The 26,814-nt window shown below is 41.3% G+C and overlaps 1 protein-coding gene across 1 annotated transcript in view; it reads right to left on the minus strand.

Annotated features, from left to right (window-relative positions):
* Nucleotides 1-26,256, minus strand: part of PAX3 (paired box 3) — a 113,328-nt gene extending 87,072 nt beyond the window's left edge. Inside the window, exons 1-4 of the mRNA XM_006266069.3 lie at nucleotides 25,782-26,256; nucleotides 24,445-24,680; nucleotides 22,849-22,978; nucleotides 22,211-22,345 (exon numbers count right to left, since the gene is read on the minus strand). Coding sequence (XP_006266131.1) covers nucleotides 22,211-22,345; nucleotides 22,849-22,978; nucleotides 24,445-24,680; nucleotides 25,782-25,866 — 586 coding nt within the window. The 5' untranslated portion in view covers nucleotides 25,867-26,256. The remainder of the gene's footprint in view (nucleotides 1-22,210; nucleotides 22,346-22,848; nucleotides 22,979-24,444; nucleotides 24,681-25,781) is intronic.
* Nucleotides 26,257-26,814: the final 558 nt, after the last annotated feature.

Below are 26,814 nucleotides of genomic sequence, written 5' to 3' on the forward strand. Positions count from 1 at the left end.
ACTATACTGAACTGATCTGCAACGCCAGATTCCAATCTCTGCTATGCTATTTGGAAAGCCAAGGGAGTTTCAACAAATGAGTTATTTTGACTTTACCTTGGCATTACTGAGACCTGATTTTGGCCCTCATTAATTTTGCACTATGACATTACCCCTCTAATTCCTGCCAGCTGCTTAAAAGATATCTTTGTAGAAGTATAAATTTGTGATGGTTCAGTCAATTTCTTTAATAGTTCAGAAGAACAAGAATATTTCACTGATGTCCTGAACTTTCTTAGTTGCCTCTTCGTAATCAACCAAATCTTATATAAAAGAGCTTAAGAGGAGGTCTCTTACTATCTTTTCAGCCACCAATATATAGTAACTAGGTAAAATTTAAAGAAAGGAGTTGACCGTAATAATAAGTATAATGAAATACTGGACCTGATCTTGCCTTTTTTTTTTTTTTATTTATTTTTTTATACATTTTATTTCCCAAGGAATTCAGTGGGTAATTCAGTAGACATAAATGGGCCTGAGACATCTCAAAATTCCAGTTAATAAAAATTTAGCATACATCTGACAATTCTCCAAACATTTACTTCATTTCTGGATCTGTTAAGGAACGTGGCATGTATGCTATAGACCTTGAATAGTAAAGACTGCATTCTTGATGTTAAACAGCAGTATATGAAGAAAACACTAGGGGCTTGAACCTGCTCTCCCTTAAGATAATGACTAAATTACCAGATATTTAAATGGAAAAAGTGTCTTACAGATGGGGATACTGAGGCATGGTGACTTGTCATCAAACAGCAGGTCAGTGGCAATTCTGGGAACAGAACCTATTGTCTTGTTCCCAATCCTACAATGCATTAGGAAAAAGCAACCACTAATAATTACTTTCCATTGCGTGTGTGTGTGTGTGTGTGTGTATGTGTGTGCGTGCACGCATGCAGGCCTATATATGTATGTTATTAGTAACAATTAATATTTGACAGTATGCTGTGCATTCACATTAAAAACTTCTGTCACCGAATATCAAGTTTAAAAATCATATGTAGAAACTGCTTGCAAGAGTTTCAAATGCTCTGTGTAAAAGGGAAACAATAATGTCTTTTTCTTCTTTTCCCCCAAGACAATTCCTTAAAAGTAACTGAAGCAAACCAAAAACTTCCACCCCAGCCACAAAGTCTCAGGAAGTCAAATAAAATGGAACCAAGATCCCAATAACAGTTTTCTTTCAGTTAAAGTTTGAAAATCAGAGCACAGCTGACAAGGTTTTAACCAAAGAGAAGCAGCCTCCTTTGCCCTTCTGTATCTGTATATTTTTTCATTCTTTTGCTTTACATTTTAAAATTAGAGATAATAAAATGGACTGCGATTGATTAATTCTAGTCTGGCTTTCAGATGTCTGAAATAAGTAATTTTTTGCTGTCCTTTAAAATTGACCAACCAAAACATACTAATAAGTAAGTGTTTTTCATTTGAAATAAATATTGTAAAATAAAATCCATAAAGCTGACTCAGAAATGTTTACTTTCATGCAAACATAATTACAGTTAGCATCGAAAGGTGCAAATAACCATTAAAGTCTTATCTCTGATATGAACAACCAACCCTCCTCCTATTTTTTAAACAGTAATTTTCTAAAACACATTATTCTGTTTAACTGGCTTAGCAACAAAGTTTCAGGTAGCTGACAAATGTGAATCTGGGTAAGGTAACACCTTCATCTGAAATACTGGCATACAGTTGCATGTACCAGCATTTAGATTAAAAATGAGACACATGCAAAATGTGACTAGTCAAATGCCCTAGTAATAGGTACACAAGGAACAGGATCATGCAAAAAGAAACTGCACTCATGGTAAAAACCATGGGCAGCATTCCAGAATTATGATGCCATTGAAACAAAAAACAATTCAAACATGACACAAAACAGGATTTCAGTGATGCTGAGTTGCCAGATCATTCATAATGTTTTTATACACCACTAAGTTGAAAACTCCCATTGAAAGAAATGGGTATTGTGGCTTGACTGGGTTATCAGGACAGAGACAGAAACAATATTCCTGTACCACCATGCAAGAGTATTGAAAACATGCTAATGATGCCAAGCACCATGAATATATAAAATAAGAGAAATACACTTAAATTCTTTAAGGATAGTCTCAATTGCTGTATACTTTTCTCATCAGGTGGAGTGTGAGGGAGAGAAGGGAAGTTAACAGCGCATTGCAAACCTATCTATGACTTTGTTTTATAGCCAATTACCTAGAATCACAAACATCACTCAGCTCAGCCAATGCTTATGTACAATCCTGGCAAGCAGACATTGTATAAAGTAGTCTTTGTTATGACTATCATGCCTTTGAGCACGGGGCATGACCTATTAGCATCCATTTGATATCCATGTCCATATTCCATATTCATCCCTGGGTTACCCTACTTCTGTACAATGTCAAGCCAAGTCAAGGATAGTGCAGAGCAACCCTGCTTCAAGAGGTGCATCAGCAGAGAAGTTTCTTAGAGCATCTTGGTGGACAGGGAGTATATGCATGTCTCTCAATCAGATCTCTTAAAGAGATGCAACTGGATCCCTCTCATAGGATATATAAACCTACACCGTTAGGTAGATTTACATGAGGACACATGGAACACAACAAGTTTGGCTCTGAGCTTCCAAATCATTCAGTTAGCTCCTAAATCTATAAAGGTATGAACCAAAATCCCTGGGTTAGAACAACTCTGAACTCTGGAGCTCAAAGCCAACAGTTCTATAAGCAGTTGCGCATGCTCTGTATTTAGGCCTTTTATTTATGCATTCCTTAAATGAGCGGTTAGTTAACTAGGCCATCTAAGGGCAGGCTGTGCAAAACCTTAATTGATGAGCCTGGTCTGTTGCACAATTAATCCAGAGGCCCACAATCACTCTAAGACAAAACACAGCAGACACCCCACACTAGGGAAGGTACTTACAAGCAATACACTTCTCTTTATTCCTAGGTATCTGTAGCACATTCTATAGACCCAGAGCATTTGTATAGAGGACTTTTCTCTCCTGCTATTTAGAAATGCTGTACAGAGCTCAGTACAATACTGGAACCTTCCCCTACCACAACAGCATACCTGAAATTACTGCTACCACCTAACTCTACAGAGCCTGCTGCGTGGCCTGCTATCCTCCTTCAGTAGTCCTAAAACTGCCTTTTGTGTGTTGCCAGGGAAGTTCGAGTGTCTGCTGAGGTTCAAGCAGATTTGAAAACGGAGACTGCTCTATATTGCAACCTCCAGTTTATCACACTTTGACCCATTCATCATACTACAGAATAACTGGTTGCTCCCCCAGTCTCAGCTGGTTTTGGCCAGCCATATTCATTTTCTTCTGTAAATGCTTACACATGCTCTATGCAAGTTATTTGGTATTGCCATGTTTATATATGCCCTTAAATTAATAATGGAAGTTAAACTGAGCTGCTGTTTCCACTCAATTCTAATTTATGAAAGTCACCACAAAATATACCCTCTGATATATTTAAGACCCCATAAACGACACACTATCAAAAATCTTTCAGAATTAGCACAATTTTCTCAACATCTTGCAGAATTCTTTGTATCTGTTAAAATTTCAAATAATTGATTTTCCCACACCTGTACCATTTGTGCAAATTTCACAGACATATAGATAAACACACAGGGTACATACCAGCATTACGTTTAAATCAACTCAACCAGTGTTAGGTTGATTTAAATACCCAATCATGCAGACATTCAGAGGGTTAAATTCAGCTAAAAAGATGGTACGGCCAATCTATGTTAGTGCACCTCAGGAAGTACACTAACTTAGATCAAGAAAAGGTTAACCTGATCACACCTATGCCTGCACATGTTCATAGAATGCCTCCTACCCAGAGCTGGGAAAACCAGATGCTCACCCCAGCCCCAGGACTGTGATATTCTTTTTCCTATCCTCCTTACCCTGAAACTATTTTTAACCTCCCTCCCCTTTACTGCCATAGACCCACTCCCACCCCAAGTTGCTTATATCAGGCTTCCCATGCCGCTCTCCCAGCAGTAGCAAACAGCTGCACAAGCTACTCCTGGCAGTGGTGGACTGTAGTATGTGCCACTCCCAGTCTAGATTTAGGTGGCTTAAAGTAAGCTGCCTAAATCTACACTGGGTACAGTTAATGCTATTGTGCACCCATAGGCTAGGGACAGGAGTTACACATAAACCAGTTTAAGTGATCAGAACTGTGTTTAAACCTGTAGCAGAACAGAAGTTCAGTGCACATAAACCAGTTTCAGAATGGCTGAAACTGATCTAAGATAAACCTGATTGAATGTAGAAACTTAACTGATCTAGGTCAAACTGGTTTATGAAACTTCTGTCCCAGACCTCATCCTGGTTCAAGTTAAATCAGAGTCCCCCAGTATGCTTTCCAGCCCAGGGCTAGGCTGGGCTCTAAGAGCAGCATTGGCTCTGCCCCTCTGCTCCCTAGCTGAAGCAGTAGAGCTCTATTAGGCAGTTAACAAAGGCTGGCTCACAGCTCCCATCCCCAAGGCAAACCCCAGCTGGGGTCAGGGAGGGGTTAAACTCACCTTCCCCAGAGTACAGAGCTGCCTTGCCCTGCCCTGCTGGCTTACTTAGTACTGGACTACAAATCCCAGGGGCACCTGGAAGCAGGAAGAGGAAATGAGGAGCTGTAGAGTCTTGCTGCTCTGATGCTGGACTGCAAATCCCAGAGACCTCAGGGGCAGCAGGAAGAGTAAGCAAACACACCACTCAGGCTGTGTTTGTAATTTTCAGTTTATAATTGTTCAGAAAAAGAACTATTCTTGTTAAAGATTTTATGAATTCAGTGCTACTACCTTCTCCCCGCTCCACCCAGGCAGAGCACAGTCTGGGGTCTGGCCATGCCCCTGCTGCTCCAGCAGGGAGGAGGGAAAAACCTTGAAGTGGCTGGCAAGCATGCTCTAGCACCCCCAGCTTCTAGCTGCATTTCCTGAATCAAAAGTGAATGTGTGATCATTTGTTTATCGGTTCAAACTTGACAGCTTGGGTTAATTGGCAAAATCTGAATCAATTTAGCCTTGGGCTTTTGACTGTCTGTACTTAGCCATAGTGTACTTACAACCCAGCCCTGTTAAAATACAAAAATAACATTCTTGGATTGATTATGTATAATCAGTTGAATTATTATTATAATTATTATAAAACACATTGCCTCAGATGGAAGGCTAGACCCCAACCTACAATATATGAATAATTTCCATTAATGAATCGAGCAGGTAGCCTACCTAGGTTTCTCTCTGCTGGGTGCATGTTTTGAAAATATTGGACATACTCATCCGTGCTGATGAGCTAATGCACAGTAGAATGTCTACTGCCTATTAAGCATCACAAAAAAAATCACAAAAAAAAATCTGCCTTTGCTACTGTGCATTAGTACAGCTACTGCATCTTTATCTAGTACCTCATATTAGAGGTACTAAACTTAATGCATAGGCGCATTAATTAATATGTAGATGCACCCACTGTCCCTTCGGTACCATCCTATGCATCCTCAAGACAAAAAGTAATTTTTCTGAAGTATCCTTATGTAATAGTGATAAAAGGCCAGTTAGCAAGATAGCTTTATAACCTCTAAAGGGGTTACCAACTTCATCATGGGCAGAGAAATCCACAATGCAAGCACCTTAATTTCAACACGGCCTAGTCCTCTTGTCTTTGAAGGAGAAAGATGCCAATGCCTGGCATAAACAGCTCTTCCTGTCTTACCTCCAGAAAACCTGTCAGCTAAGAAAGACCCTAGCTACTTTCTACTGTGGGCCTTTGAAGTTCTTCCTTGGCTGACTGATGCTCGCCCATACAGAACTAGAAGAAAAGAGTTCTATTATGCTGCTCCTTCCACCAAGTGTATTATTCTCCAGACAAAAGATTTCTAGCCTAAATTTTAAACTCACCTCTTTTGAGGGCATGAGTTCTAAACCAAAAAACTTGAGTTGCTTAAAAAAAAGACGAAACAGCCTTTCCACAGTCCATCTACTATGCTTGATTGTTTTTGTGTTTCTTTTTATAGACGAACGCTACAGGCTTATAGAAGTTCACAACAGAATATTCAATCTATTCGCAAATGCAAGATTTCTCCCTATTACACATTTTCCAGTGTTCTGTCGACTTTAGTTTTAAAAGGGAAACATTTCAGTAAGAGATACCAATAAGTCTCAATTGTCACCCAGCAAATATCTGTTTCTATGCAAAGACATGCACTAAATATAGCAATTTTTAACTATTTGCAAAATCTAGAGTTTCTTGTAATAGCAGTGGTGTGGTAGGTCAGGATTGAGATGCAGTACCAGGGCAATGAGGTTAAGCAATAAGTATGCACAGCCCTGCTTGCTCTATACCCAGTTCTAATCAGTATTCAACTCCCATGCTCAAGAATGCTGAAATTCACAAGTTTCCTCCAATTTTGTCTTTTAACAGGGAAGGAAACCCTAGGGCCTGATCCAAAGCCCATTAAGGACAAAGGGAACTTTTCTATAAAACTTCAATATAAAACTTTGAATCAGGCCCATGAAAGTTCAGATATCTGAGAATGTTGCTAAAAGAATATTTAATTCATTGTTTAAAAGAGGTCTAACTGTATTTGTTTAAAAAATAATTCACTGCAATAAAACCTTTTAGTCTATGCCTCTGAAAGCCAACAAAAGCTAGAAATACCCAGTTTCTCTGAGAATCAGGCCCTGTGAACACTGGAATCAGGTTGAGCACCCAAAAATGAAGCAAACAGAATTAGTAAACAAATATTTTTGACCCATTGAGATCCTGGGCTTTCCTAATTCCCAAACCTGCATTCAAACCACTCAATGCCTACTGAAACAGCTATGTGAATATTTAAAATGAAAAAGAGCAGAATATATAATAAATGCAACAGATTAAAAAGGAAGTTAATTGTTATCTCTAGTTAATACATGGAATCTGTATAGTTTCACAAAGAAATGTATATGCTGTTGAACAGACAATATTTTAAAGGTTGACTGAATACTTACGTTGTGTGAACATAAATTAACTTTTAAACTAATATACTTTGACTGTGTTTATGCCTCCTTTCCCTCAATTTTCTGTGACTATTCTACCAAAAGAGCCCCTTACACAGAAGAGCAAGTTTAAGCAGAATAGTCAGGAATCTAACATTTGTACTGATGAGAGTAACAGTAACACCCATTCAGAGCACTTAAACATACTGTGGGTCCAAATACAACAGCTCAAATTTCAGGCATCAAACATTTGCTCACAAACAAACTTCAGGCTAAGAATGATTTGCATATATTTTCCACAACATTTTTTAAACAGATTTGACAGTTATAGCACCTTTGTGAGCATTCCTTAAATAGGGCAGAAGACAAAATTATACATTATGAATCACCATGTTCTTACAGCTACATCTGTGACCCAGCGTTTTAGTTAGTTTTGTTAATGTTAATGGTATTTGCCTGTTGCCAAAATCTACCAGCTGGAGATATGTTTAAAGTATGAGTAAAAAAAATAATAATTCAGAGGCACCTTAATAGTAGCACTCACCTGTTGCACTTAACCAGCCGTTGTTAGCCCTATTACTGCTATTGCCATTTGCATGTGCAGTATTGATCATCATGTTCATGATCATCTGCCCCTTCATAAAAGATTTTGCAGAAACACCACATTCCAAATTAGATTGGTAGCTGCAAAGTTTAGGACACAGGCTGTTATTCCATGTAGAAAGGCAACACACATTAATCCCAGATGGAAAGGTTTGGAGTTTCTTTTAGTTTAATCTCAATGTAAAGTTTGGCTGAAATAATAATAAACTTTTCATCTGTCAGTCCCAAAACACTTTACAGGAAGGAAAACAGAGGTATGGAGAGACAAAATGTTTTGCTAAGGATCAGGCAGCTGGTTTGTGGGGTGTTGAGATCTGGCTAAAAACAGACACTTGTGTGATTGTGAGGGGAGGAGGCATTTTCAGTGTGTCTTTTCTTCATTGTGTTGGAAATATGTGAGCTCAATTACCAGTCCATTCTCCAATTAGGAAGACTGGTTTAAAACCTAAAGCGTTTTTGCATATACTTTGGAAACCTACTTCTCATCTTTACTAGTTTGTTTATATGAATTTTTGGTGTTTCCTTCCTTTGAAGCAATGGTTGGTGACTAAATATAGCACTTTTTATTAATCAGATCTGTTCCCCTATGTGCAGTTAGTCACACCTGCTTGCTTTATTAACCAAAGAATTTACTCTGTTTAATTTATTAAGGTTGCAAAACTTAACACATTTATGGAAGAGTGAGTTGGCTACCATTGTACTTCCCTCAAACTCACAAGGAACGTTATGTTAAGTTCTTGTTGCAGGGCTAAATGTAATTCCCAGTGACATTCACTGAGCCCCACTGAAGACTAAGGTTGCATACGGGTAAACAGGGGCATTGCTTGGCCTGCAGAACCATTACACATATATAGAGTCAAGTCATGGTTTGTTTTCACGTTGTTGATAAGTCACTCTTGTGGTGACGCTAGGAGAAATATTTGTTCCATCCACTGACTTTTGCCTGTCCATATCTTGTCAGTGGATGGAACAAATATTTCTCTTTTCAGTAGATATAGCCTAATAACTCCTCCTAGCTTGCCTCAGGGAAAGAGTGCAACTACTCCACCCAATGTCTTTTTAAATGTTTTTCCTTGGCTACCTACCTCTTAGACTGCTGGAGAAAAATCCACCATTTAGGAAACTCCTTGAACATCTTAGAGATGTTCTCTGACTTCTTTTCCAAAATTAAAATTGTTTTGCTGTTTAGGAAGGGGGCAGGGGGGCGGAAACATCACTCATCAAGAAAGAGCACTCCTCTCCTCAGAATCATGACTGACTTCTGCCCCTGGATAGCCCAGGACTGTGGGCTACCCGGATGTTACAGACATTGACATATTACACCGATTCAGGAACTTCCAGGGGTTACCAGCTGCAAAGACTTTTTGACAGAATCAAACCCTGCATAGAGGCTTTCAAAAGCACAATTCTTTTCTAAAAAGTGACTGTACATGTAGCACTTTTTATTAACCAGATCTGTTCCCTACATGCAATTAGTCACACCTGCTTGCTTTATTAACTAAAATATTTACTATGTTTAATTTGTTAACGTTGCAAAACTAACACATTTATATGAACATGAGTTGGCTACCATCCTACTTCCCTCAAACTCAAGAGAAATGTTAAATTCTTGTTGCAGGGCTAAATTTGATTCCCAGTTACATTCACTGAACCCCACTGAAGACCATGAGGTTGTGTACGGGTAAACAGGGGCACCGTTTGGCCTGCAGAATCGTAACACGTATACAGAGTGAAGTAAAGAAAAGAAATAAAATGGCTGCCATATACAGCCAGTTCATATAGGACATGAGAGTCTTGAGGGTTTATCATACCCTCTGCAATTTGGTTTTCACTATTATTCAGTAGATAGTAGCAGGCAAGCAAGGCAGTAGAAAATAAGAAGAGCTTGAAAAAAAATCTGTGACCCATTATAGCATGTGGAATAACTGGTTAGACAATGCGCACCCTCTAATGGAATATTTAAAAAGTAGCCCTCTACTCAGTAATTCTTGCAAATTCTTACTTATGTAAGACTCTCCCTATGCCTGGGGATATTTGTGCCTGAATGTTTGCAAAGAACAATTTTTTCCAAAAGATATCACATTTACCCAAAGAACCATGTCTACTCATGTAAATAATTCCTAATCAACCAAGTAGTCCTACTAATTCAGTAAGACTATTTTAATAAGTAATAATTGAATGAATTAAGTTTGCAGGATTAGGCCCCAAATAGGTTAGCAGTCATTCAAAACTATGGAGTCATACAGGGAGAGGCTGGAGGGTTTAATTTACTCCATCATCACTCCACTGATTTTCCTGAAGTTACTTCTGATTTATACTAGGGTAAATGAGATCATAACTGTTCCCTGAGGTATTTGCAAATGTTCACAAGAATTCACAAATTTGATGTAGGAGATATGAACACTTAGTTTCTTAGTGAAAGTGCGAAAATAGCAAGCCACAATTTTTCACATATTTACTTTAGCTAAATATTTGCCATTTGTTCAGAGAACATTTTGCCTCTTCTCTTTTCTGCGAAAAACCTTCTTTGATGAAACTCACAGCTTAATTTGTTTTCCACTTATCAGTAAAAGCACAAATTATAGTCAATTTATGAGTATATTTTTTCATTCAACTCAGTTGGTAAGTATTTTATTAAGAACCATCAGTACGCTATTGCTACTTGATTGTTTTTAACAACTATGTTCTACAAGCTCAAGCAGCCTTGAAGAGGGTGGAATTATTGGAAAGGCATTTTCAGCAAAAGGGCCTTCTGTGATGGAATCACTTTTCACTTCCTTTAGTCTAATAGAGTCTGAGTCTGAAGAATATCATGCAAATTCTTCTTATTTTATCCCAACTTTTTTTCTCAATGTGGGTATTTAAGATGAGGATAGTGGTAATACTGATAGGAGAAAGAAGAACTGTTTTGTTTAATTTGGTTACATTTAGAATTTGGTGTTACATAGTTACATATCTAATTGTGTAGGGTCATTTTAATAAAGCAGAATAAGTCATTTACTAATCAGCTAGAAAAACTGAAACAGTTGTTGTTTTTCTGGGTTAGGCTCATAGGGCCAGGTCCTGCTTCAGTTGGCATGAGCAATCCTACTCACATGAGTATGGTGAGTGGAATTTGATTGATGTTGAATAAGTTGCTTGGAACTGAAATGTCAGCTAAAGATGGCTTATTTCTCACGCAATGCAAATCACAGTGGTCTATGGGACAACATATCTGATAAAGAAATTCTACATAGCCATTTTTGGATCTGAACATCCCAGTGACAAAAACCCTTAAGAGAAGATCCATATATGGACTCATGAATGGTAATAAACATTGGTCATGTTTAGCAGAAATTTCACTCTCAGATAAAAATTCATGAAACAAAAACAAAAGGTAGAATTTGTCACTGTTTTTATCATGCAGCAATCCACTAAAATGAACAATTTAGGCATACTGACTTTTTAAGAAATTTAAGACCATATTTTGACTAACATTAGCCATAAAACTGAAGCAAAATGTCTTCAGCAGAAAACAGTTGTTTGCAAACTGTTCATAAAGAGCTCAAGAGGTATGCAAATAAGAAAAAAAAATATTTGTAATACTGTGAATAAAAATCTAAAAATGTTATACTATATCTCTTAACTATAGCACTTGAGTTCCTCCTACATAACCTTAATTCGTTTCAATTCAATCCAATTTATTAAGGATTCTGGCTAAATGCCATGCTCCCAAAAACAACATAACACAGATATGACCATAATATAAATAAATTCAAACAAAGTAACCAAACTACAAATATTATACTAAAATAGAGCCCACCAACATAAAAACATTATTAATATAAATATCATAGTAAATCAAGACATTAATCTGTAATATTGTTGTACGTAGATCCACAATTAAGACAATAAAATTAAATCTAATGTTAAAATGTATCACTCATATCAGTAATAAAGGATATTTAACTCTAATCGCCTCTGCCTTATAAACAAAAATTGCAAGGCGGTTTATTAAATTTGGATCTGTCGCTGTAAAAGCTAGATTAATTTCTCTCTATTTGAAAAATGTATCAGTTTCTTCAAGAAAGGTAATAAATAGGTTCTTCTTACGTCATGATATAAAGAACATTCTAAAACATAGTGGATAGTATCTTCGAAAAATCCTAGACAGACTGGGCAACATCTTTTAGTCCTTGGAATGGAAAATCTATGTCCAGCCAGAACAGCTGTGGACATCTGTTTGTTCCTGAGTCTAGTCGAAGAGGATTGCCATTTATTATTGAGATCCAGCTGTAAATACCTTTCTCCCCCACAATCTAATTTCCAAAGGGTATATAAAGGGGCAATACGAGTAGTCCTAGGCACTGCAAAATCATTCTGTCTGGCAATATCTCGTATCCTCTGCAAAACCTGAACCTTTTCTATGGGGGAAAAAAATCTTTCATTATCTTTGAGATAGTATCCCATCCCAGAAAGTGCAAAAGTATAGGACAGAAAAGCTAACCAGGGTGATTGAAGAGGAGGGGAATTATTAATATCTTCTGTGTAGCATAATTTAACCAGATGACATGGTAAAAGGGGCAGGATTTTAAACCAAAATCCCACCATTATAATAATATTAGTTAAAATATAATCCATTCCTGTCTCTAATCTAAAAAAAGATGCAGGAGTTGAGGGAGGAAGAGCCAGAAGAGCCCTAAGAAACCTGTTCTGAGGTATGTCTATATCATTACTAGCAGCATAACCCCATACTTCAGCAACATATAAGATCTGAGAGGTAACTTTGGCTTTATATGCAAATATAGGAGCTTAGACTGATCATCCCGCTGTGGTTTCATTAAATTTCTTTATAGCCACCGCCGATTGCGCTGCCTTATGTTTAACTGACTGAATATGATGTTTCCATGGTGGAGAAGCTGTGAATAACACACCCAAATACCTACAGGTTATGACCAACATAACTTCAATAAAAATAAGGTAAGGGATTAGCTTGCCCATGCTCACCACCTTTTTATCTAAAGAATCTCAAAATCTGCAATTTAGTTGAAACTCTATAGCATAATTTTAAACCAATAAAACACATCTAGACTGTACCTTGTATACAACATTGTGTTTTTTATGTTAAGGATGTGACAGCATGTATTTTACTATTCTCATTATAAATACAGCTATATGTTATACAACTAAGAATCATTTATCCTCAAAGACTACATCCTGCTTACTTTTCAGCATAGATTTGGGAAGGGACAGTACATGCGTTCTCACTGAAAACAGTACGTAAATTAACTCACCGTTTTAACATTAAGGGCCCAATCCTGAAAAGCAATATATTTCATAAACTCCCATTGCCTTCTGCAGAAACTGCGATCTCTTTTAGGATCGGGTTCTCATTTGTCTACACATAGTTTGACATAAAAAAAGACCTTTCCCTCTTTTGTTTTCCTTTAAAACTTATCTAAAAGAAAGATTATGTGCAATGAAACTAATCTCACTAAAACTCAATCACTAAATATCTTTTTGCTTTGCACTCTAAAATTATATTGCTTTTACAATAAAAATATAAACTCATACAATATATTTTTAACTATAAACAGAAAATAGACAAGATTGTCTATAAAAAATATATAATGCCTATGCTCTACACAGTGTTAAATATGGAATCCATTCAATTTCACATGTCATGAAAGACAGTTTGGTCATTAATCTATAAGGTTTTAGAAGCAAAGAAGGATTTTCCAAGACAGATAAATTGAAATGATCCTGCTTTGATCTCTGAGGTTAAGAATCAGTTACAATAGAAGATGAACAGAACAACAAGGGGCAGAGCTACTGGCCTTTTTATGTGTGACAGTAGTATCAGCAAACAACTACTTAATCAATATTTGGCCAGAGACACTGAAAACTTCCTTTTCAAATTTTAATTCCTAGTTGTAAAACAACTGCAGAGCAACCTGTGAGATAGGACATTAAACTGACCACTTAATTGCCTTTTGCTATCTTGTTAGTTATATATGTACATTCTTACGAGCTCTTCAATCTCTACTTACCAAAATAAATAAATGGTTTGTCATAGACTGCATCAAACTAAATATTCCTAGCATATGACAGTCCACAGTGATTTTTTTAATTTCATTTTGTTTCACTTTTTCTCTTGTAACAGTGATTGAAACCGAATTAGTTTAACAGCATGGGGCACCAGTACTTCAGGGCAAATTAAGTAAAATTATGCACCACATTGCACTAAAGTCTCATGGTGAGTTATGTTCCTGTACATCACTTTTCTTAGCAAAAGTTCCTTATCTTCTGGGAGGAAACTTGGAAGTATATAAAACTTGTATTTATTTTGTTTTCTCAGTGCTCATGCATGTTTGTTACCTAGAATTTAAAGTGACACTTACACGGACAAATTCACATGGACTAGATTGGTCTGATTTATTGCTTAGTGTTTCACTCAATTTCTTCTTAAATTAACCAGAGAGCACTTTGTAGTTCTGCTTCATTTCCCAATGCAGTTTTATTATGTAGCCCTGGGGACTGTTGATAATTTATCACAATCAACTTTATTTGCTTCCCTCTTCCAAACACTTATGCCAGCTCTGATAGATAAGTAAACCTAAGACAAAAATAAATCTTCTCCTTGCAAATATTAGATTAAAAATAATATATTTCAATAGATATAACATACATGATCATTTACAATTGCTAAATCAATCTAAGATTTTCATCAACTTAGATTTTTTTCTATGAAGTTGAATTTAAAGTTGTAGTTTCTGCTAACAGAATAGAACAAGCACTAAGCCACATGAATAACTTTACACACGAGTAGAATCTTTGAATGGGGCAGTTCAGTTACTCACATATGACCGTAGGATCCAATTCTGTAAATCCTTATGATGCCCTAAACCTGAATATTTCACATATGCTGGATTCAAAAAGAGTCCAATCCTTAGCGTTACACATTTCCCACAGAAGCACAGGATTTCACATCCAATATCCTAAGATTTTATGTGGAAAATCCTGGCCCCACTGAAGGCAATGGAAATATATGCATTGACTTCAATATGTGTACTATGTAAGTCTAGTCCAATATTAATTAATATTTATAGTGGAATCAACACTGATGAAAATGTTAATAGTTTCTTTTGGTGACTTGGGATAATAATTTTTACTGCATCAGTTGAAACACAAATTTGTTATCTAATATTTGCTAATTTAAAAATGTCTTGTTTTAAACACACTTATCCTGACAAGCTGGCAGTTATATCAAAAGGACTTCCCTCTGATTATGATCAGGTCCTTTTAAAGGTAGTTAGTTTTTAAGGTGTTGAAGTAAATTAAAATCAGAATTAATAAAATATTAATTTAAAAAAGGGAGATTATATACTTGTTTTTATTTCAAGGACCATTTCAAAAGGAGATAATTTTCTCTCCTGTTTTAGGTTTATATATAGTATCATTATTTATGTTCCACTATTGGCCTGCGATGACTGGGATATCTATCATTCTTTGAAAATGTTTACTGCTCATCTGACCTTCAAGAAAGTAATCTGTGGGACTGATCCTAGGAGGTGTGAAGCACTATCAACTCTCAAACTGAGGACACTCAGCCCATTTCTGAAAATACTCAGGACCCTTCATGATCAAGCTTTAATGTAGTTGTTGGTCCATTATCAGCATCTGTAAACAGTGTTTAAAAAACCTATGCAAGGGACCGAACAGGACAGAACAGAGAATAATATAGTCTCTACAGGTAAGGCCCTATCATTTGATTAGACTGCAATTTGATTAGACTTTTCTTCTGTATTTTTATAGTGCCTCACACAATGGAATCTTAAACCATGAGGGGGCTCCTTAATGCTGCTGAAATACAAATAATAAATAATATTATTAAAAAATAATCTCCCAGGGGCTAAATAAAGCAGTGTTTACTAATTTTTAATCAAGAAAAGAATCTGTATTTTCTTGTCAGCTTCAACAGTTTAAGTACAGCAACTCAAAGTTAATTACTCAAGTTTAATCGTTCAAGCTGCCAGTGATAAAATATTTAAAGTACTGTACTATTGGGAAATTCCACATTCAAGAAAATAATTGCCAGCAGTCACAGTCTTCTTAATTGTGTAAATGATTCTTTACTGGGAACAGTTAGAGCAAATATGTAGAGTGCTTTTCAGCTGTAGGTCAGAAAACATTTTAGAAAACTGGATAAGGATTACTTTCTGAGCTTTCTGGATAGGGAAAACTGAAGCAAATAGCTGATCTGCCCCAGGTCACAGATCCACAAATAGAAACTCACCAGCGTCCTTCTGGTCCCATGTTCTAACCACTGAACCACACTGTCTCCATAATAAATTGAGATGTTCAAATTGCTACTTGTCTGCTGTATATAAATCCTCCTCTTTGATAAATTAATTGTATTAATTTAACATACTAAAAATAACCTATTGAAGGATGTCTACCACTCAAAATCAAAACATCAGATAGCCTATCTAGCCTGTGCTACCCTTTAGATCATGTGCAACCACTTCAAAGTCCATGTATCAAGTCAGTAATTGTAACATTGCATCTAAATATTTAAGCTAGAGGCTGGTAGTCGCGTGTCCCATTTACAGTCAGCATCTGTCCTCTAATTCCATTACAGTACAAAGCAAAAATGTTTCCCAAAACTCACAAACAGGAAAAGCATCGCACAGCTATAGAAGCAGCAGCAGCCTGAGCTTTCTAGTTACTGAGCGGGGCTTTTGTGTTAAGATCTTTCTTTTCTTTAAACTCCCCCCACAAAAATAGGGGTGGTTGCAGAAACTGCACTAATGTGAGCCTCAGGCCAAAAAAGAAGTGGGAGAGGAGGGTTTGGTCCAAGATGAAAGTAAGAAGGAAATAAAGAAGGCAATTTAGTCTGCTGTAGCCTGAATTGCTCTCTCAGTGAAGCCAAAAGTAGAGGGTTGGGATGAGTAGGGCTCTTTTGGAACAGTGCGCATGACTGGGGAGGAATCCATTGTGACCATGCCTGAGGCCAATTCCACTGAGTTGGGGAACAGAGGGTCCCATTTAAGCAGTGAGCAGGCGGTGTCACTCAGCGCAGCAGCAGCACAGTACCCTCAACCAGTGCAGACCTGCTCCTGATCCAGCCTTGAGAAGGAGCTCTATATACCCATCATTTTGATCATTAAAAAGCACCAACTTTCCCTAGGAGAACAACAGCCATCTTATGAACTGGAGAAGCTACCAGATTAAAAAACATATCATGCAATATATAGCTTCAAAAGTTATGAGCAATTCCCTTTTATATATTATTTATTCTAAAAATATCCCCTGATGTGCCATATAAAGGCACAGACAAGTTTCTCTTTGGTACTCTTTATTTATGGGTTAGGCATTTATTAGAACACTATAATGTGTTTATGTTAATGTGTATATATGTATTTTCAGAGATGCAGAAAACTCTAAAAATATATTAATACATCTAGAAGCACAAATATACCTAGATGTAGATATAATCCATCATAATATTACAGATATATATTTACATCTCAATGATAAATTCCAAAGCCATGATATACTTGATTTATCCCACACTTTTGGCCACTTCATCTAAATTCTTCCCACTAATCCAGTGCTGCTGGGTCTACTAACATCACCAATTTCTAGGCAATTTTAAATTGCTGCCATTAAAAACAAAACAAAAATGTTGTTTCTTTCCTTCCAATGAATTGTGTCCAACATAAATTATACATGTCTGAGATTCAAGATGGGTAATACTCAGTCCAGGATCAGTAATGAGTGATATATTTGATATAATTTAATAGAAGGAGTTATGCCTTTCAGAAAGGAAAAATGTCTAACTCTCCAGCAGGTTGCATCACTTGCTTGTATAGTCCTCTTTTAGGTTGTTTTAGAAGTTTCTGAAGTATATCCCTTATATTTTTTCTATCCTTCTGAGCCTGCACTTAAAGGGTTAAAGCAGCCTTGCTCTATAGAGCAAGGGCTATGAATGACAGAAGCATATATAAAGCCTCTCTGAAAAGATTTCTAAGAGAAATTTTCTATAAAGTATATGCTGTACCCTATGTGATAATGTGATGCAGTAGAACGGTTTTATCTGCAACTCTTCGGGGTGACCTGAATAAAAAACTTGTGGTTTTACAACTTCTGAGCGTCACACCTAAATTCACTGCAATAAAACCTACCCACCCCAACACCATGTCTGTATCCATAGTCCTGGGTCAGGCCAAATCCTAATCATCTTCCTCAAAGTCATCAGATTCAAGACAGCGATGCTTACAAGCCCACAAAACAAGGATACTTTTAAACTACTGCACTGAAGTAACTGGGAGCTTTCACAACTACTTAAATGGGAGAAAGATCAGACCTTGTTTGAATAAAAACAACAGCATTTGACCTGATGTTTTTAACCTTAAATACAGATTGTGGATGAAATCCAAGCTTCTCTGATGTCAAGGACAGTTAAAGCAGAACTTTGTTTCTGGCTAAACATATGAAATTGAATATATATCCTACAGTGTTTTTCATATGTCATATTCTGTTATATTTCGTTCTTCTTGAGCAGCCTCTTTCTCTTGCTGTGGCATTTCAGCTATGTTGGTATTAATATTAGGCAGAGAATGTTAACAAGACAGAAGAGAAGGAGTTATTGTAAAGAGTTACTGGGCACATCTACACCTGCATTTATGCACCATTTAGTACATGTAATAACAGGTACTAACTTAATGAGCCGTAATTAGCACTACTGTGCAGTATCGCCGGCATACTTTTTTTAGGTGACACTAATGCACAGTAGACTAATTCTACTACTGTGTATTAGCACATTAGGACAGCTTTTGCCATGCTGTGCTAATGTGCTGTAGAATTAGTGTACTGCTTTTAGCTCTTGTGTAGATGCATCCACTTGTTACTAAACCTCACCAGAAATTACTATTAAGAGACAGTTTTTGAAAGCCTGATATTCCCGGTGATTTTTTGTGCCCCATCTCGTACTATTTAAACAACTGGAAATTTGCCATCCACCTAAGAGGGAAAAATGTGACTTTTTTCAATGGGATCTCAAGTTGCTCAGGGATTAATATCTTTCAAGAGTTATACAACATTAACACAGCACCAGGGTGGATTTGATTTAAATCAAATCAAGTTAAATTGTGATTAAAATCGTGATTTAAATCACTGGACAGAAAGCTTTGCTTTAATCAGTCTTCTACAAAAAGTACATTCTTGTTGTTTGATATCCTTTATTCATTTAACTTCTTGAAATTTGCACTTTTAGAGAAAGGTAACGGCTTGACTATGTGTACACAAACTTGCAGAGAAACAAGCAGAGAAACGGCTGATGGGTGGGTAATCATATCTGTTACCTCTCATCTCCATATACTGCTGATAACAAGGATGTTATCCCTGTAGACAACAATCTCCCTATGCCTGAAGAAGTCGTTTGTGCAGGAAAGTTTGCAAAGAACAATTTTCCAACTATTTAGTTGGTCTAATAAAAGATATCACATCTACCCAAAGAACTATGATCACTGGAGAAACAAATCCACAGTTTGGGAACTGAAACTAAGCATCACAGAGATGCTTAATGGGATCTTCTAGACTGAGCACTGAGTCCCATTGGGTAGAGTGGTTTTCTTTAATCTTTACTAATCTATAGAGGAGCCTCTGGGAATCCCATAAGATTGGGCCCCTAATATAGTCCATGGCCTGTTGTGACCTATTGATACATTTTCTAAAAAGATTATATGAATATGTTGTCTCAAATAGTATATAATTAGATGTTATAATCCCTATTCCATCATGATATTTTGAGCTTTAACATATCTTAAATTAAACCTATCTGTATATGTTATTATTCATAAAAGCATCTTAACAAAAAATAAAAATATGCTTAAATAAAAAATATAATTTAAATTAAATAATCAGATTTTTTAAAAATTGTTGATTTTTATCTACCCTGCACAAAACCAGGGCAGCCTATAAAAAAAACCTAATAGTAATTATTTTGCCAATATTGAATATTGACATTGATGATAAAATGCTCTCAGTGAATATTTCCTTTCCTGAAAAATCTGAGTTTCCTTTAAGATTCATGACATTAATGCTTCTTAGCATAACTGAAATTTTAGCTTATGTCAACATTTGGACTAGAATCCAAGCATTAAACAGCAGACAGGATTCCCAAGGGTATTTTCAAGTTGGAGTTGAGGATTGGGAGATTTTGATTGTTTTTTCTCTTTTAATTTATTTTTTATTTTTTGTCCTTTTTTGGTCTGATAGTGACTTCCATCCATTTAGTTGTTGTTCAGTACATCAGAAATATTATCCAGGTTTCCAATCGTATCTTTTTAATCTCAGTGACTCAGCAATTAAACAGTCTGGACATACTGGGCAAGATGTTTTAAAATAACTAGTGATTTGCATACTCCATTTTTAGATGCTCAACTTGTGATACTTTAAAGATTTTGAAAAGTGCGGACTTGACACTTTCTGAAAACAGAACATTTGAAAATGTCTCAAAGTGGGCACTCAAAAATACAAGCTATCCCCCAGAAAGTAGTGATTTTTTTTAAGGGTTGGCCATTAATTTTAGCCATTGCTTCCCTAGTCCATCCCCTTCTCCGACATACAAGTTCCTTCAATTGTAGTAATTACGGAGTGAAATTCTGTATCCTCTCTTATAAAGAAGGTCAGATTAGTAGTTCCTTCTGGCCTACTTGCAGCATTTTCTCTTCAGTGTGTATATTTTTATAGGCACACATACACACACATACTGAAGATGTAGCTTCCCAGAAAGCCCTAATAACACTGAGTTGGAAACTTGAGTTTGGGGTTGTGTTTTGTTTTTGTTTTTACAATACAGGGGGATACTATAGATTTAAAGAATGGTTTCAGTTGTCCTTCTTGAATGGCAGTCGGCATCTCTAGACGTCTAGAAATGCTAGAAACATTTTGTAGGTGAAAATAGCCACTTTTTCCACGGTGGAGAGTCCATAAAACTGCTTGGAGCATCGCTATTGGGGCTCATTGAATAATTCATCCCTCATTGCAAGCCCATAATGTCTTTTCTCGGCCTTTTGTGGGGCTGTTTTCTCTTCTTTTCTCCTTGAATTATAAAAAGGTTGCCTTCTTTTGTTCACATCAAGCTGCTGCTCGCTGAAGCTTTGTCTGTGCAAAGCTAAAGTGTGAGTTTCAATGGACTCTCCCCTCTTTGTTTTCCAAGTTCATCTCCAAGTGTAGATTGTGTATAGAAGGCCTTCTTTGTAAAAGCTGGAAAAGTTGTACAAATGTTTGACCAGCTCATTTGGTACTTTTGTCTCCTCTTCTTCAGCGTCTCTGCATGTGCAGGGCAAGCTCTGGAGGAGGAGGGCTAGGAACTTCTAGCAACAAGTACCACAGCACTGGCAATAGCCTGTCTATCTCTCCACCAAACTCAGGCCTGGAAAACCTGCAAGGAGCTGTGGCCATCCCTTTTCTCTGGCTTAGGTTGCATATTTCATTTAATTTATTTCCCAGCCAGCAACACAGGCTTTCCACTGGGCAGTAGTAAAAGTGAATGAAATTACAACGAATGCTAATCTTAGGCCATGAAACCACGGTTGTATTTTTCTCAAGCCAAAATTGCCATTTGTTTTTAGACTTCTTGTTTGGTTGAGTTTTATTTATTTATTTATTTAAGGTTCCTCTTCCCCAGCCTCAGCTCCCCCTAGCTGTTTCTGTCTCCTCTGAGTGCCTGTTAGAAATGTAGCACTGAAACAGTCCTAGCAGATACAATAAGAGCTTTCTAAAATCACAGAAAATGGCAGCACTATGCAAAACGGTAAGGGAAGGAAATTCTGAGATCCACTTGGACAGTGTACAGGCTGTTGCTTTTATCACCCCAGGGGCTGCCCCTCTGATGTTTATTCAGGCAGACTCTCCCTGGAGTCAGGATGACAGGATTCGGCCCCCCCACGGAGAGAGACTCCATCCCTTTTTTTAAATCTTTTCAGTTTAAATGCTGACAGCCTCCCGCAGCTCTCTGGTTTAAGCACATGGTGGGATCAGTGCACATGCAGGATACTCTTTCCTCTTACCTTTGCATTCACACCTGCCTCCAAACTCAGCCTGAGTGATAAAATAGATCCTGTCCCTGTCCCCCATCCCCTCCATGCCCGAGACAACCAGACAGAGTCACTAGCAAAACCCTGGGCGTGCTGGTAGCCAAGGCTCACAGGCTCCTACAGCAAGGTTGGGGGACTCAGAAGCCTGCTGAGGACGCAGGCCGGGTCTCGGGGCGGGGGGTGGGAATCCAGCTGTCTGAGCTGCTCCTTGCTCCCTTACAGCTCTCTCGGCGGCTGCGCGCCGAAAGAGGGGGCACCAACGCGCTACTGCTCACGGTGGATCCCCCGGCAGGGTCGCTGCTCGGGATCCCTCAGCTCAGCTGCCTGCAGCGCTCTGGGCTTGGCAGCAGTGGCAATGCCCGCTGGGAGACGCCCGGGCGCGGTGCCCTAGAGGTCCCGTCCCGGGCGCCTGCTCCTCCCGCCGAGCCACCTGCGCGCCCCAGCCCGGCCCCGGCCCCGGCCCCGGCCCCGGCCGCGCCTGCGGGGGGCGGCGGTACCTCGCTCGCTCAGGATGCCGTCGATGCTGTGCTTGGCCTTCTTCTCGCTCTCCTCCACCTCCTTCCTCTCCAGTTCCGCCTCCTCCTCCTCTCCTTTCCCAAACTTGCTTCGCAAAATGCGGCTGATGGAGCTCACTTCAAGGAGGGAACCGCAGAGCTGTCAGGGCTGGGGAGGCAGCTGGGATCCCCCCGCCTCCCCGCACGGGGCTCCTTCCCGCCCCGCCGCCAGCCCGGGGAGCGCCGGGGCCCGGGCCGAGGAGGAGCAGCACCCCCGCGCAGTGCGGTGCCCACGTCCTCATCCCCGGCGCCCAAAGGGGAGGGGGGCAGAGATGCAGCTGCTTTTTGTTTTTACTGCTAAAGTTAATTAAAAACAAACCGGCCCAGCACAGCACAGGGGTCCTCGGTCCTGCCGCAGCTCTTGGCAAAGGAGCAGGGCCCCTGCTGTCCCTGCTTAGGAGCTCAGGTTAAACTCCTTCCCTTCCCAGCGGATGCCAGGCTGATCCCGCAGTATCTGCTAACCCCGGGTCTCACCCCAGCAGAGGGAGGGAAGCGGGGCGGCGAGCTCAGGGAAAGCGGTGCCCCCCCGCGTCGCTTCGATCAATAGCCCCGCACGGGGCAGTGGGGCTGGAGCCCGGTACCTGAGGGAACCGTGTTGCGATCGCAGACCCCATCCTTGAGCAGCTTGTCCCGGATCTCCCAGCTGAACATGCCCGCGTTCTCCCGCTTGTACTCCTCGATTTTCTTCTCTACGTCCGGCGTCGTCACCTGCTTTAATAGAGACAAAGCAGGCGGGCACCGAGTTTGCAGGGGAGTCGGACAGGCCTGGGTCCAGCCGCCGAAATCCGGAGTAACTCCTCGCACCTGAACGGAGTCGCTCCGGATTTCCCCAGCTGCTGCGGGAGCCGCAGAGACCCACCCCCCGGAATTATCTAGGTTGTCTGCTTTTAAAACGGACTCGGGGCCGCCGAGATCAAAGGACAAGAGGGCAGGACCACAGGGGGCCCGGTACCCAGGGAGCAATCGGGGAGGCCAAGGAAGCGGATGCGATGCGAGAATCGAGCCCCGAGTCCTGAAAACGTCCTGGAGGAATCACAGGCTGCGGGCAGGGCACCAGCCAAGAGATGACCCAGCAGCGCTGCGAAGGCAGCAGTCGCGAGGGGCAGAGCCGGAGCCCCCCGGAGCTAAGGCCATGGAAATCAGCAGCGACAGGCACAGAGCAGGACTGTGCGGATCTGCCTGCAGAGCGGCAACAGAGCCGGACAAACGCACGCCCCGAGATCTTTCCTAGCTGCCCGACTCGAGCTGAATCAAACAGTGCGTACTGGGAACAATTCAGCACACGACATGCCCGTCAAACTACAGGGGCTCTGCTAACACTTCGTGCAGAAACTTTACGAACTCCAAGAAGCAGCAGATGGGAAAAGTCCCTAAGAAATGCAACAGAAATTCTGAGTTGCTTAGGGGAAAGGGACGCGATCCGGAGTCATGCAAACGGGCTGGGCTTTCTGCAGGGATCTGCACTGATCTGTGAACAGTGGGTCGACCTCTTCCTTGGTATGTGTGTATAAATGCGAGAAGCTTTTCAGAAGACAAGTTAGATAGACCCAGAGAAACAGAGAGAAATAGAGGTGGGCAGGCTGTTACTAAAGATCTACCCAAGCAACACTTCGGAATAAAGGACCTGATCCTTTCCAGTCTCACCCTGACCCAATGGACAGGCCCTTTGACTTCCCCTGAGCCCTTGATCGGCTCCTTCCTGGGAAGTGCCAGGCCCTGGAGCGCCGCAGACGCGGCCCAGGCGGGGAGGCTCCATGTAGGTGGTTGGCTCAGGCCAGAAGCGTTTTGCTCCATAAATGATTTAAAAAATAAATGAAATCAAAGCCGGCGTGTTTCAGGGGCCGGGAGAGTTCCCGGGCCGTGGTGAGAGCAATTCTCACCCCGTCCAGGGAGAAGCTTGCTGGATGCCCAGAGCCTGCGCTTCCCCATCAGTGTCTGCCCGTGCCCTTACCCGGGCAGCCCTCTCCATTACCCCGAGCTCATGCGGCCCTGGTACAAAGCCTGCCAACACGAGTCGGACTTGGCAGATCCGAAGCCACATCTACCCCGACTCCAGCTCCTGCCTCCCACGGCCCCATCCTGCCAGGGGCTGCGCCCTCGCCTCCCAGCGAGGTCGGTCAGTGGAGCGGCCCCTTGCACCCTGCCCCCCGCAGGTGCTGGGCTGCTCATCTCCTCACCTTGGGCTTGCTGCCCCCGATGGCCCCCGGCCGGATGGAGCCCGTCTCCTGGTACCTGCAGAGGATTTTGGACACGCAGCCGTGGGATACACGCAGCTGGCGAGAGATGACACAGGGCCTTATCCCATGATGGGCCATCTCCACTATCTTGTGTCGGATGTGGTTGGGGAGAGGCCTGCCATTGATAAAAACTCCCCCGAGCTGGTTGACTCTGCCCTGGCCTAGCGGAGTGGACACTGGAAGAGGAAGGGGGAGAGGGAGTTAGGTGCTGTGAGTGGGGCCAAGTCGAGCTCCGTCCACCCCCCTCCACACGCGCTCCGACACGGACACACGCGCCGGGACAGTGCGGCTCCGGGTGAGCCCAGACCGCCTCACTCCGAAACCAATTTCGGGAGGGCGCCGCTGCCGCCGCTTATTCCCCACGCCGCGGCACGTGTGAGAGCAGGGGAAGCGCCCTGCAGTTTTCACCTGTTGCACTTGCCAGCAGTGCCCGCGGCAGGGTCCCCGAGGGGCTGGCACCGCCGGGGTGGTAGTCAGACCGGGCTCTGCAGAGGCGCCGGCCCCTGCCACCCAGCAGCCTCGGGGTTGGGACTGCCCCAGTGCGCTGGGCGGCGTGTGATGCCTTTGCAAACTTCCAGCCCGTCCTTCCGCCTGCCTCTCTTCGCTTCTCGCTCCTCTTTGCTCTTTCCCAGCAAAGTGCCCGGGAAATCTTGGTCTTTGCCTTCCTGGGGGAAGGGGTACGAGTCTGATCTCTCCACCCGGGAGAAAGAACACGGCTTTTTTAAGGCCTGTTTCCATACTTTTCCAAGGCCTTCTCCCTCCAGCTCTGCGGAGGGTGCGAGGAGGGTGCAGGCCTGGCGTGGGTGCAGGTCCTTAGCCAAGCCGGCTTGCCCTGCTCTCCGGTGGGGGGTGGGGACGGGGGGTTGTCTGGGGACTGAGGCCCCAAGGTTATGAGGACAAATCCCCGGACAAGCAACAGGCTCTTGCCCGCACTTGGCTTCGCAGATTGAATTTTGCGGCGTTTTTTTCTGCTTGGCTCATGGGAAGGATGTTAATAAAAACAATGCGTGTCACGTGTGGGGAGAAAGTGGGGAGGGTGGAAGGGTGCCCCTTTGTTCACCCGGGGCTTCTTTATTGCATATCATGGGGGGGACGGGACTTTCTCCCCCTTGCCCTGATCTTGGGTGGTTCTAGCGTTTGTTTTTAATCGAAGCAAAATCTACAGAGCCTGGACGGAAAGGACCTTCTCGGCAGCACAGAGATCCTGTCACCCCTAGATTCGCACTTACACACACACACACACACACGTTCCTCCTGCACCTCCGGAGCCGCCTTACCTTCTAGTGGGAATCCACTGCGAGGGTAGTTCTGACCGGGAGCCGGCCGCATCATTCTTGGGACAGCTCCAGCCAGAGTTGTCATGTTGGAAACAGCTTTGCTTGAATATTATATCCAGGTGAAGGCTGGCAGACGCGAGATCGGCTCTGGCAATAAGATTCCCACCGAATAGGAAAAGTCCTGAGGGGAGGGGAGTGGGGGGAAGGAAAGGGAAGATGGGAGCTACGTGCTTTCCTTTTGCCAATAAAACGTGATATCCCAAAGCAAGGGGGGGAAAGAGAGAGAGAAAATGGAGAAAGAAAGAGAAGCAAAGTTTAGTGCAAGGAGGGGAACTCGCACGCCGGTCGCTGCGTGAGAAGCGCTCGGGCTGCCGGCCACTGCGTGCGGATGAGCGCACTTCGCTCCGGAGCGGGGAGGGTGGGTGGGGTGGCAGGAATGATTTCTTCCTGTTGTTGATACGGAGTGAAAGGAACTCTGCTCTGGAGTATTTATTAGTTCTTTCACCCAAAGCTTCATCAGGATCTCTGAGCTGCGATTGGCCAGCGGAGAGACTGTCCCGGCTGGAGAAGACAGGAGCTGATTGGGTGAAATCTGCAACTTTCTCTTCTCATCATTACAATCGAGGCCTCAATCTAGGAGTGTGACCCAGGCATCGCCTCTTCCCTTGATAAAGTGTCCTTTCATAGAATGGCTGGACAGGAGAAAATGCAGAAGCAGGGGAGAAAGCAGCCTTCAGTGGAGAAACTGCTCATTCCTTTTACAACTGTCTTGGCACCATGCCACTTGAAGGAGATTACAATAAGGAAGCAGCCAGACACTTGCATGTCTTGAAGTCAGTCTCTCTGGTCACCTTTTCTTTCCGGGGGGGGGGGGGGGGTTGGTTCATGTGCAGCTGTATGTTGTACTGGTCAAACAGCCTGCGAGAAATTCAAGGGGAAGTTCTGTTTGTATTGATAACGGTCTTTGTCTCGTTTTCTTCTGGGGGGGGGGGGGCGGGGAAGGGGCAGTTTGAATTGAATATTTTTTTTATTT

This window comes from Alligator mississippiensis, chromosome 7, assembly GCF_030867095.1.
Source record: "Alligator mississippiensis isolate rAllMis1 chromosome 7, rAllMis1, whole genome shotgun sequence".
Classification (NCBI taxonomy): domain Eukaryota; kingdom Metazoa; phylum Chordata; order Crocodylia; family Alligatoridae; genus Alligator; species Alligator mississippiensis.